This window comes from Mobula hypostoma, chromosome 13 (genome assembly GCF_963921235.1).
Source record: "Mobula hypostoma chromosome 13, sMobHyp1.1, whole genome shotgun sequence".
NCBI classification, from domain to species: Eukaryota; Metazoa; Chordata; class Chondrichthyes; order Myliobatiformes; family Myliobatidae; genus Mobula; species Mobula hypostoma.
The window spans coordinates 80,035,034-80,047,814 of NC_086109.1; the positions used below are offsets into that span (position 1 = coordinate 80,035,034).

General features: G+C 43.4%; 1 protein-coding gene across 6 annotated transcripts in view; it reads right to left on the bottom strand.

The window, feature by feature from the left end:
* LOC134355712 (serine/threonine-protein kinase Nek9-like) overlaps positions 1 to 12,781 on the bottom strand; it is a 170,931-nt gene that overhangs the window by 139,526 nt on the left and 18,624 nt on the right. For 5 of the 6 annotated variants that reach the window (XM_063066038.1, XM_063066036.1, XM_063066037.1 and 2 more), the window contains 2 exons: positions 8,634 to 8,749; positions 7,459 to 7,590 (listed from right to left, as the gene is read on the bottom strand). In XM_063066038.1, coding sequence (XP_062922108.1) covers positions 7,459 to 7,590; positions 8,634 to 8,749 — 248 coding nt within the window. The remainder of the gene's footprint in view (positions 1 to 7,458; positions 7,591 to 8,633; positions 8,750 to 12,781) is intronic. The other variant, XM_063066039.1, reaches the window with a different exon arrangement.

A 12,781-nucleotide genomic window follows, 5' to 3' on the forward strand; every position in this document is an offset into this window, starting at 1 on the left:
AGAGATTCCGGACCATACAGTAATGACAGCAGCGGACGGGCGTTTCAGAAATTTCTCCAGATGTTCCTGTGTGATTTCACGTCCCTTCTCCATCAAATCAGAATTGTCCATGGCCCCTATTTAACAGATATAACATCATTTTTCACCAGAGAGCTGCACACACACGGCGCGCTGCCATCTTCTCCTCCCATCTTGACACCTAGGAACTTGAAACTGCTCACTCTCTCCACTTCTGATCCCTCTATGAGGATTGGAATGTGTTCCTTCCTCTTACCCTTCCTGAAGTCCACAATCAGCTCTTTCATCTTACTAACCTTGAGTGCCAGGTTGTTGCTGCAGCTAATTGGCATATCTCACTCCTGCATGCCCTCTCGTCACCACCTGAGATTCTACCAACAATGGTTGTATCGTCAGCAAATTTATAGATGGTATTTCAGCTATGCCTAGCCACACAGTCATGTGTATACAGAGAGTAGAGCAGTGGGCTAAGCACACACCCCTGAGGTGCACCAGTGTTGATCGTCAGCGAGGAGGATATGTTATCACCAATCCGCACAGTCTGTGGTCTTCCAGTTAGGAAGTCGAGGATCCATTTGCAGAGGGAGGTACAGAAGCCCAGGTTCTGCAACTTCTCAATCAGGATTGTGGGAACGATGGTATTAAATGTGAAGCTATAGTCAATGAACAGCATCCTGACGTAGGTGTTTGTGTTGTCTAGGTGGTCTAAAGCCACGTGGAGAGCCATTGAGATTGCGTCTGCTTTGACCTATTGTGGTGATAGTCAAATTACAATGGGTCCAGGTCCTTACTGAGGCAGGAGTTTAGTCTAGTCATGACCAACCTCTCAAAGCATTTCATCACTGTCGATGTGAGGGCTACTAGGCGATAGTCATTAAGGCAGCCCATGTTATTCTTCTTAGGCACTGGTATAATTGTAAAAGCATTATTTTTAAATGATTGTATTTTTTGCGTTATTTAAATCCACATGGACAGTACGTCATAGATTTATAGAACACTACAGCATAGAAACAGGCCCTTCAGGCTATCTAGTCTATGCCAAACTGTTATTCCGCCTAGTCCCATTGATCTGCACCATAGCTGTCCATAACCCTCCCAACCATGTACAAATCCAAACTTCTCTTAAACATTGCAGTTGAACACGCATTCTCCAATTCTGTCGGCAGCTCCTTCCACCTTCTGAGTGAAGAAGTTTCCCCTCAGGTTCCCCTTAAATATTTTACCATTCACCCTTAACCTATGACCTCTAGTTCTAGTCTCACCCAACCTCAGTGGAAAAGGTCTGCTTGCATTTACCTGTCAATACTCCTCATAATTTTGGGTACCTCTGTCAAATTTCCTCTCATTCTCCTACACTTCAGGGAATAAAGTCTTAACTTGTTTAACCTTTCCCTATAAACACAGGTCCTGAATTCCCGGTAGCATCCTTGTAAATTTTCTCTGTTGTTTTTCAATCTTTCCAGTAGGTAAGTGACCAGAATTACACACAATACTCCAAATTTGGCCTTACCAACCTACACAACTTAATAACGCCCCAACTCCTGTACTCTGATTTATGAAGGCCGATGTGCTCAAAATGTTATACGAGTAGAGATTAAGCAGACTGAGACCGTGCTCTCTTGAATTTAGAGGTGAGGTGATTTAATTGAAACAGAACAATTTTAAATGGCATGATTCACTGCTGAGGTTTACCCTGACTGGAGAGTCAGGAAACAGAGGTCAAGTCTCAAACCATGAAGCAAGCTGAATGGTTCACTCTTGTACCTCCCTTACACTTCCTTAGAAACGCAGCGGATTCAGGTTAAAGGGGACACTTTGGGACCAGTACATTCTGGCCCAATTAAGCAGCTCCCCAATTAGCTGAAATTTCACAGAAATAGTTAAAAAGGTATTTTAACTGAGTAACAATTATTAATTTAAATGAAATACAGAACAAATTAGAACACTGTCAATACCACTACAGTACCATAAAATAGTGTATTAGTTCCTAATTGTTGTCAATGCTGCTGCATTCTTTTGATTGTCAGTAAATGAACAAAATCAGTGTAGCGGTGTAGATAATGACTGCCTTCATACAATACTATCAATGATTGCATCCTCCAAATCTTCATTTTCGTTGTAACATTCAAGATGATTATCAATACTTTCAAGTTTTTCATAGTTTCTAACTTCTTTGTGGTGAAATCATTTCATTTTCACTCCTGTTTCAAACATCTCCAAGCCTGAATGCTTGAAACTGCAGTGAGCAAAACAACTCTGAATCTTTTTACTGCTTATTTCTTGCCAACTATCAGTAACAAAAATTACTGTTTGTCGAACACAAGCACATGCAACTGATGCTATTTAAAAAGTGTTGGCTCTAAGCACAGTGTGGTGTCTAATCGCCACACAAGTGCAAGCGTCTGATGCTAGTTAGAAACTGTTTGGAAACAGCCTCCTGCCCCAATTAAGCGGCATAGTATCCCAAGTAAACAAAAGAAATCCCAGCTCTTTTCTCAATTAGTTTTTGTTATTTAAGAGCTGTCCCAAATATGAGGCTGCCTCAATTAACCAATGGCCCACTTAACCGGAATCCACTGTATCTCTAATCATCAGAGATGTTTAAACATTCACAGCAAGGGGCAATGGAAAGGTTATCTGGGAAATCCAGCGCCTGGACTCTCCTTGCTATTTGATTCCCTTTGCAACAAATGCTTGGTTAGCTATTCAAGACTGAAGTTTCAAAATTCAACATCATTTAATATCATTTCCAGTACACAAGTGTAAAAGAGAGTGAGATAATTGTTACTCTGGATCCAATGCAGCTTAAAAAAACACTGCAAGATAAAAAACACAATAATAAAATACACAAATATAAGTATGTAAGATAGCTTACGTACATAGAATGATTGTATATCCATAAAGTGACATTAGGCACAGGAGTTTCTGTACATAAGGTGACAAATGGGAAATGATAAACAAGTGGTGGGGGAGGGGGGACCGCGGACTGGTGGGTTAGTGGGTGGAGATGTTGATTGGCTTAACTACTTGGTGAAAGTCCGCCAGAGAAAGCAGGATCTCCCAGTGGCCACACATTTTAATTCCACATCCCATTCCCATTCTGACATGTCTATCCACGGCCTCCTCTACTGTAAAGATGAAGCCACACTCAGGTTGGAGGTACAAAACCTTATATTCCGTTTGGGTAGCTTCCAACCTGATGGCATGAACATTGACTTCTCAAACTTCCACTAATGCCCCACCTTCTCCTTGTACCCCATCCGTTATTTATTTATTTATATACACACTTTCTTTTTCTCTCTCTCCTTTTTCTCCCTCTGTCCCTCTCACTATACCCCTTGCCCATCCTCTGGGCTTCCCCCCTCCACCTTTTCTTTCTCCCTAGGCCTCCTCTCATATCCCTTTTGCCAATCAACTGTCCAGCTCTTGGCTCCATCCCTCCCCCTCCTGTCCTCTCCTATCATTTCGGATCTCCCCCTCTGCCTCCCATTTTCAAATCTCTTACTAGCTCTTCTTTCAGTTAGTCCTGACAAAGGGTCTCGGCCCGAAATGTCAACTGTACCTCTTCCTAGAGATGCTGCCTGGCCTGCTGCGTTCCACCAGCAACTTTTATGTGTGTTGCTTGAAATTCCAGCATCTGCAGATTTCCTCGTGTTTGTGTTGGTGAAAGTAATGGTTTGTTACTTTCCTCAGTTCAGTAATGTTTACTGAATCCTCAATGGTTTTAGCAAATCATTCACCCAGGATACCCAATTCCTCTGCAATCTCTCACCATTTAGATATGTTTCCTTATCAGAATCAGAATCTGGATTAATATCACTGGCATATGTGGCGAAATTTGTTGTTCTGTGGCAGCAGTACATTACAACACATAATAATAATAAAAAGTATAAATTACATTAAGAAATATATGCAAATTAAATAAGTATTGCAAAAACAGTGCAAAAAAAATAGTGAGGTAATGTTCATGGGTTCATTCTCCATTCAGAAATCTGATAGCGGAGAGGAAAAGGCTGTCATGAAATGTTGAGTGTGTGTCTTCAGGCTCCTTTACTTCCTCCTTGACGGTAGCAATGCAAAGAGGGCATGTCCTCGATGATGGGGTACTTAATTATGGATGGCGCCATTTTGAGGCATTGCCTTTTGAAGGTGTCTTTGATACTAAGGAGGCTAGTGCCCATGATGGAGCTGGCTGAGTTTACAACTTTCTGCAGCTTTTTACGATCCTATGAACAGCCCCTTCATACCTGATGGTGATGCAACCAGTTAGAATGTTGTCCACTGTACAACTGTAGAAATTTGCAAGAGTCTTTGATGACATGCAGTACCAAATCTCCTCAAACTCCTAATGAAATATAGCCACTGTCATGCCTTCTTCATAATTGCATCAATATGTTGGCCCCAAGATAGATCTTCAGAGATGTTGACACCCAACAACTTGAAACTGCTCACCCTTTCCACGACTGATCCCTCAATGAGGACGTGTGTGTGTCTGCTCGACTTCCTCTTCCTGAAATCCACATTCAATTCCCTCGTTTTACTGAGGTTGAGTGCAAGGTTGTTGTTGTGACACCACTCAACCAGCTGATCTATCTCACTCTTGTATACCTCCTTGTCACTGGCTGAAATTCTGGCAAGAATAGTTGTGTCATCGGCAAAATTATAGATGGAGTCTGAGCTGAGTCTAACCATATAATCGTGGGTGTAGAGAGAATAGAGCAGTGGGCTAAGCATGCTTCCTTGAGGTCTGTCTGCCAGTGTTGATTGTCAGCGAGGAAGAGATGTTACTTCCGATCCACACTAACTGTGGTGTCCTGGTGTGGAAGTCAAGGGTCAGTGGCAGAGAGAGGTACCGAGGCCCATGTTTTGGAGCTTGTTGAGTAGAACTGAGGTACGATTGTGTTGAACGCTGAGCTGTAGTCAATAAACAGCAGTCTGATGTAGGTATTGCTATTGTCTAAGTGAGCTAAAGCCGAGTGGAGAGCCAATGAGATTCCACCCGCTGTAGACCTATTGTGGCGATAGGCAAATTGCAGTGGGTCCACGTCCTTGCTTAGGCAGGAGTCGATTCCGAACATGACCAACCTCTCAAAGCACTTCATCACAGTAGATGTGATGAAGGCACATCCTTCTGCTAAAACGTTTAATTCCACGTGTTCCTACATTATATTCTATATCCCATTTCCCAGCTGTAGAACATGGAACATAGAAGAACACCACAGGAACAGGCCATTCCACCAACAGTGTTGTGCCAAACCAGCCAAAAAGCAAATCAAAAACACGCGAACACCAATCCCTCCAACCTACACCATGTTTATATCCCTCCATCTTCCTTACCTCCATGTGCCTATCCAAATGTCTCTTAAAAGCCTTGACCCATAAACCTATCCCTTTATCCTCTTCACAATTTACTGTACTTCCTTATTATCCTTGTGTTATCAGCATATTTAGCAGCAATTCCAATCAGCAAACATGTAAATGGACCCAGAGCTGCCAAAGCAAGTGCAGGCATGGGACGAGTTTTTCTCTTGACTGTTGCTGGCTGTCTGATTTGCTGAGTATTTCCTACATTATTTTAATTGAATAATCAAAGCTTGCTCTGCACCTCAACTATGGATGATACTTAGAAATTAATTGAACAGGAATGGTGACTGGATAACGAGTTTGGATTCTCAAAAGGTGTCCACATAAAACTCCATTTGAAATGGTTGGCTGGATTAGAAACAGAGCCTGTTAGGAAATTGAGTTGGTGCAAAGAAGATCCTGATTGCTTGACTCCACATCCACTACAATTTTTACTATAGTTTACCATAAAATGTAAGAGCAGAATTAGGCCATTAAGCCCATCAAGTCTTCTATGTCACTCTATCATATCTTATTTATTATCCCGCTCAACCCTATTCATCTGCCTTCTACCCATAACCTTTGACACCCTTACTAATCAAGAATCTATCAACCTCCACTTTAAGTAAACCCAATGACTTGGCCTCCAAAGCTATAATTGGCAATGAATTCCACAGATTCACAACTCCCTGGCTAAAAAAATTCCTCCTCATCTCTGTTCTAAAGTGGTGTCCTTGAATTAGACCGTAAGACATAGGAGCAGAATTAGGCCATTCAGCCCATCAAGTCTGCTCCACCATTCCATCATGGCTGATCCTGGAGCCCACCCAACCCCATACACCTGCCTTCTCGCCATATCCTTTGATGTCCTGACCGATCAGGAAACTATCAACGGCTGCCTTAAGTTTACCCATGGACTTGGCCTCCATCGCAGTCTGTGGCAGAGCAAAACTGTGGATAATGCTCCAAGTCCTTTGAAATAAATGCCAACATTGCATTTGCCTTCTTTACCACAGACTCAACCTGTAAATTAACCTTCTGGGAACCTTGCACAGAGGTCCCTCCGCACCTCTGATGTTTGAATCTTCTCCCCATTTAGATAATAGTCCGCATTATTGTTCCTTTTACCAAAATGCATTATCGTACATTTCCCAACATCTGCCCCTATTTTGCCTATTCTTCCAATTTGTCTAAGTCCTGCTGCAATCACATTCCTTCCTCAGCACTTCCTACCTCTCCACCTATCTTCATATCATCCGCATACTTTGCCACAAAGCCATCAATTCCATTATCCAAATCACTGACAAACAATGTGAAAAGTAGTGGTCCCAGTACTGACCCCTGAGGAACACCACTAGTCATTGGCAGCCAAACAGAAAAGGCCCCCTTTATTCCCACTCGCTGCCTCCTGTCTATCAGCCATTCCTCTATCCATGCCAGTATCTTTCTTGTAACAGCATAGGATTTTATCTTCTTAAGCAGCCTCATGTGTGGCACCTTATCAAATGCCTTCTGAAAATCCAAGTAAATGACATCCATTGGCTTTCCTTTGTCCACCCTGCTTGTTTCTTCCTTGAAGAACTCTAAAAGATTTGTCAGGCAAGATTTCCCTTTACAGAAACCATGATGACTTTGACTTATTTTATCAATAGTCTCCAAGTACCCTGGAACCTCATCATTAATAATAGATTCCAAAACTTTCCCAACCAGAGGTTAGGCTAACTACCCTATGATATGGGCATTCTGAGCCTTCAAATCAAAGAAGAAAAATCTTGGAGTTGCAGTTATGTGAAAGGTGTGAGATATATATTTTTCTGCTTTACTTGAATCTGCCTTAATAACATTGATATAACCTTATATAATTACAGCAAGCACTGGGAACATACAGTCAATTCCAGATGCTTATTATATAAATGCATAAGGCAAACAATTCATGTAAATGGTTGTTTAGATCAGTTACTCTGCCCCTCAGGATCAGTTATTTTGGCTCATCCTTCAATGTGATATTCAATAAGAGATCAGAATTAAAGCTTGTTCTCACTTAGGGAAAACAGTTTTAAACTAGTTCTACTTAGAAATCTTTCCCATGGCAAGTACCTGCTGTGCCAAATACTGTGCTAATGTTCCTCCCTCTGCATATTCCATCTCAATCATCAGTACACCATCCTCTTCAAAGCTGTCATAGTAATTGATGATATTGGGGTGGTCCAGCATGGAAAGTACCTTCACCTATAACAGAACAAAAGACAAAACTAGTTATGTGTTCACACCCACCTCACACTGACTATCAATTCTGCATTGTTCACACTAATCCACGCTAAACCTTAAGGGCTGGGGGTGTACACACTCATTCACACTGACCAGAGTATCAGAGCTTCTCAAACTCACTTACACTGACCATACAGTTGAAGGTTGATATACTTATTTAGTTATCATTACAAGGCTTGAGGCCATTCAGCCCATACTAGCTTCTAGCAGAGTAATCCAATCAAGACGATTCATCATCATTATGTGCCATGTCGTATTAACATCGACGATCGTGGTCCTATCTGTGACCTTGATTGTTCTTGACAAATTTTTTCACGAAAGAAAAGAAGAAAGCCAATGCTTTCTTCTGGGCAGTCTTTACAAGAAGGGTGACCCCAGCCATTATCAATACTCTTCAGGGACTGTCTGCCTGGTGTCAGTGGTCACATATCCAGGACTTGTGATGTGCACGAACTGCTCATACAGCCATCCACCATCTGCTCCCATGGCTTCATGTGACCCAGAATGGTTGGGGGGGGTGCCTAGCAGGTGTTACACCTTGCCCAAGGGTGACCTGCAGGCTAGCAGAGGGAAGGAGCATCTAGAACACCTCCTTTGGTAGAGACGTATCTCCATCCTGAAAATTAAGACCATTACCATAGCTTATTCACTCATATATGCTCCTCTTCTCTTTTTAAAAAAATTATTCTGTCACACATCTACATTAGGGACCACTCACAGCAATCAATTAGCCCATTAGTTCACATTTCTTTAGGATGTGGCAACAAACTGGAGCATCTAGAGGAAGAACATGTAGCCTCAGGGAGATGCAAACTCCACCCAGACATCACTTGAGATCAGGGTCAAAGCTGTGTCACTGGTGCCGAGAGACGGCCGTGCTAACCATTGTTCATCCAACCCAATCATGCGACATGAACCATTGTACCTTGACACAGTATATCACATTGTTACCAACTCTGCAGACACAATAAACTCCTGTAAATAATTCAGAGTTACACACAAACCTCATTCAACGCTCTCTGCCTTTCAATGTGGTTCAGTTCATGCATATTGATCTCTTTGAGAATGACCAGTGAGTCATCGTCCTTCTTCCGATACAGAACTGCTGTCCCATAGGCTCCTAGCAGAGGAACATGGACTCTCATCAAATAATCTCTCTGGCATGGGAAACTTAACCATCACACTATTTCTGGAATTCTTGTGAAACATTTCAGTGTTTCCAGAGTGATCATAAGACAGAGATCAGATACTCACCTGCACTACCATGATGAATCAATTACCACATAGATGGCGAGCATTTATTCCCTCAGCACCAAAGTGACATTCCTCACGGTTGTGATGGCAGTTGGACTATCTTGACCATAAGAATGTAAGAAATAAGAGCACGAGTTGGCCATCTGGCCCACTGAGCCTGCTCCACCACTCATTAAGATCATATCTGATCTGACTGTGGATCTACCTAGCTACCTGCCTTTTCCCCGTAACCCTTAATTCCCCACCCATGAAAGAATCTATCTAATTATATCTTAAACATATCTAATGAGGTAGCCTCAACCGCTTCCTTGGACAGAGAATTTCACAGATTCATGGCTCTTGAGGAAGAATAGTTTCTCTCATCTCTCTACTCCCTGAATCTTGAGTTTATAACTTCTAGTTCTAGTATCAATTTCAGCAGAAGGTACAAAGGTGGACGAAGTTGCTAATACATGATGTATGGAGCACACTCCAATTTTAACTGAGACCGCCAACAGTGGAAGTTCTATTGCAGACAGGACAGGCCTTGTGCACACTGTTCACTAACTCCACAGTTGCAAGGCTGGTCGACGATGCCACCATGCACGGTGCAGGTTCTCAGGGCCCGACAGGGAAAGGTGGCATGAGGTAGAGTGGCAAATAAGTAGACTGGAGGGAGACAGGGTTGTAGCACTGATGGACTAAAGTAGCATCGCAGTTTGACAGAATGGGGGTGAGAGTTTTATCCAAATTCAGGTACGCAAACATGAGGAATTCTGCAGATGCTGGAAATTCAAGCAACACACATCAAAGTTGCTGGTGAACGCAGCAGGCCAGGCAGCATCTCTAGGAAGAGGTACAGTCAACGTTTCGGGTAGAGACCCTTTGTCAGGACTAACTGAAGGAAGAGCTAGTAAGAGATTTGAAAGTGGGAGGGAGAGGGGAGATCCAAAATGATAGGAGAAGACAGGAGGGGGAGGGATAGAGCCAAGAGCTGGACAGGTGATTAGCAAAAGGGATATGAGAGGATCATGGGACAGGAGGCCCAGGGAGAAGGAAAAGGGGGAGGGGGGAAAAACCCAGAGGGTGGGCAAGGGGTATAGTCAGAGGGACAGAGGGAGAAAAAGGAGAGAGAGAAAGAATGTGTGTATATAAATAAATAACAGATGGGGTACGAGGGGGAGGTGGGGCATTAGTGGAAGTTAGAGAAGTCAATGTTCATGCCATCAGGTTGGAGGCTGCCCAGACGGAATACAAGGTGTTGTTCCTCCAACCTGAGTGTGGCTTCATCTTTACAGTAGAGGAGGCCGTGGATAGACATGTCAGAATGGGAATGGGACGTGGAACCAAAATGTGAGGCCACTGGGAGATCCTGGTTTCTTTGGCGGACAGAGTGTAGATGTTCAGCAAAACAATCTCCTGGCACTTATCCTTGTAAGTGGAAAAAGTACACTTACACTTACATTTCCTCCCTTACCACCATTCAGGGCCCCAGACAGTCCTTCCAGGTGAGGCGACACTTCACCTGTGAGTTGGCTGGGGTGATATACTGCGTCCGGTGCTCCCAATGTGGCCTTCTATATATTGGCGAGACCTGATGCAGACTGGGAGACCGTTTTGCTGAACACCTACGCTCTATCCGCCAGAGAAAGCAGGATCTCCCAGTGGCCACACATTTTAATTCCACATCCCATTCCCATTCTGACATGTCTATCCACGGCCTCCTCTACTGTAAAGATGAAGCCACACTCAGGTTGGAGGAACAACACCTTATATTCCGTCTGGGTAGCCTCCAACCTGATGGCATGAACATTGACTTCTCTAACTTCCGCTAATGCCCCACCTCCCCCTGGTACCCCATCCATTATTTATTCATATACACACATTCTTTCTCTCTCTCTCTCCTTTTTCTCCCTCTGCCCCTCTGACTATACCCCTTGCCCATCCTCTGGGCTTTTTTCCTTCCCCCCTCCCCCTTTTCCTTCTCCCTGGGCCTCCTGTACCATGATCCTCTCATATCCCTTTTGCCAATCACCTGTCCAGCTCATGGCTCCATCCCTCCCCCTCCCACTCCCACTTTCAAATCTCTTACTATCTCTTCCTTCAGTTAGTCCCGACAAAGGGTCTCAGCCTGAAACTTCGACTGTACCTCTTCCTAGAGATGCTGCCTGGCCTACTGCGTTCACCAGCAACTTTGATGTGTGTTCCAAATTCAGGTGTTGGCTTGGTTGAGATGGGTGTGGGTTGGTTAGACAAGATTGCATAGCAAGGAGGGGTTGGGAGGGGGTAGTCGGACAAATCATCTGAGACCTTAAAGACAGGGATGATGCTTGTGGAAATGGCCATCACAGGACATTTTTAAGAGAGAACATATCTACAAGCTTTTATAAGATATAAACGTTTGTAGAAAGATGATTGAAAGGATGAAGAGAAAATTTACAAGAACGTTGCCAGGACTTGAGGACCTGAGTTATAGGGAAAGATTGAATAGTTTGTTGTTCCTTTTCGCGCCTTGTGGCGCACTGGGTTGCATTTTCTTTGCCGTTTCCTTAGCATTCATCTGCTTTTTTACGAGGCCGAGTTGCTAGCTTGATGCTCAACCCAGCACAGATGGAAAGTGAGCAAGGGGCTGAGCGGATTTGAACCTGGGACCACTCACCTTGAAGTCTGGTGCTGATGCCACTACACCACCAGCTGGCTAAGAAAGGTTAGTGGTTTAAGAGAATGAGGGGAGATTTTATAGAGGTATTCAAAATTATGAGGGATTTAGATAGGGTAAATTCAAGTAGGTTGTCTCCACTGAGGTTAGGTGAGACTAGAACTAGAGGTTAAAAGTGACTGGTGAACATTTTAAGGGGAATATAAGGGGGATCTTCTTCACTTAGGGGGTGGTGAAAGTGCGGACTGAGCTGTTAGAGTGATTTTTGGGTTTAGGTCATTTACATTTAGCAAATGGCTTTGGCTACCAGTCTTCTGTTCCTTAAAAATGCATTGTGGATTTAACTTGGAACAATGCATTCCTAGAAGATGTGAATCCCAGTCCACAGACCTGCTGGCGTCTGTGGGATGGATGCGAATCAGAAGGTGTGAAGTTTGTATGTAGCTTCAAAAGAAAGCATTGCCTATACTTTGTAAATATGGATTGTCCTTTGTGTTTAGCAAATAAATACCGAGTCCCACGTTGGGCCAGGAGACCTTTCCACTGAAAGCGTCTCCACATGATGCCTGCTGTACCTTGTTTTGTCAAATAAAGAAGCTGCTTTGCATCTACCAGTAACCCTCTCCAGTGATTTCATTCATGCAACAACGTGAGCTTCCAGTGGAAGTGGTGGATGCGGGTTCGATTTCAACACTTTTTAGAAATTTGGGTAAATACATGAATTGGAAGGGTATGGAGGGCTATGGTCCGAGTGCAGGTCAGTGGGGCAAGACAGCATAATAGTTCAGCATGAACTAGATAGGCTGAAGGGATACTTCTGTGCTGTAGTATTCTATGATGTTGACTTTACTCAGTTAATAAATACCTTACACTCTATAGCAGTAAATTAGGTAAGCATGGACAATTTTAACTGCTGTGGACGCATACCCCACCTTTATGAGGTCAGATCTGCGTCACCACATTCTGTGCCAACCATGACCTTGACTAAGCAAACATTGAAACAAGTGCTACATGCTGTGTAATATCACAGTGACAGCCCATCAGCCTTACTGAGTGTGTATGAACATATAAATTAAGTGCCAGAGCCAGCTACTCAGTCCCTCAGACCTGCTCTGCCACTCAATAAGGGTCAGCGTGCATCAATGCTGACGTTGCTGGATTAATAATTCACTATGGCAGATGGGCAATTTAATAGCTGATTTGACCATGACTTCAGTCCTGCAGACCTGAAAACCAAAGGCAACCTTATCAACCATCTAT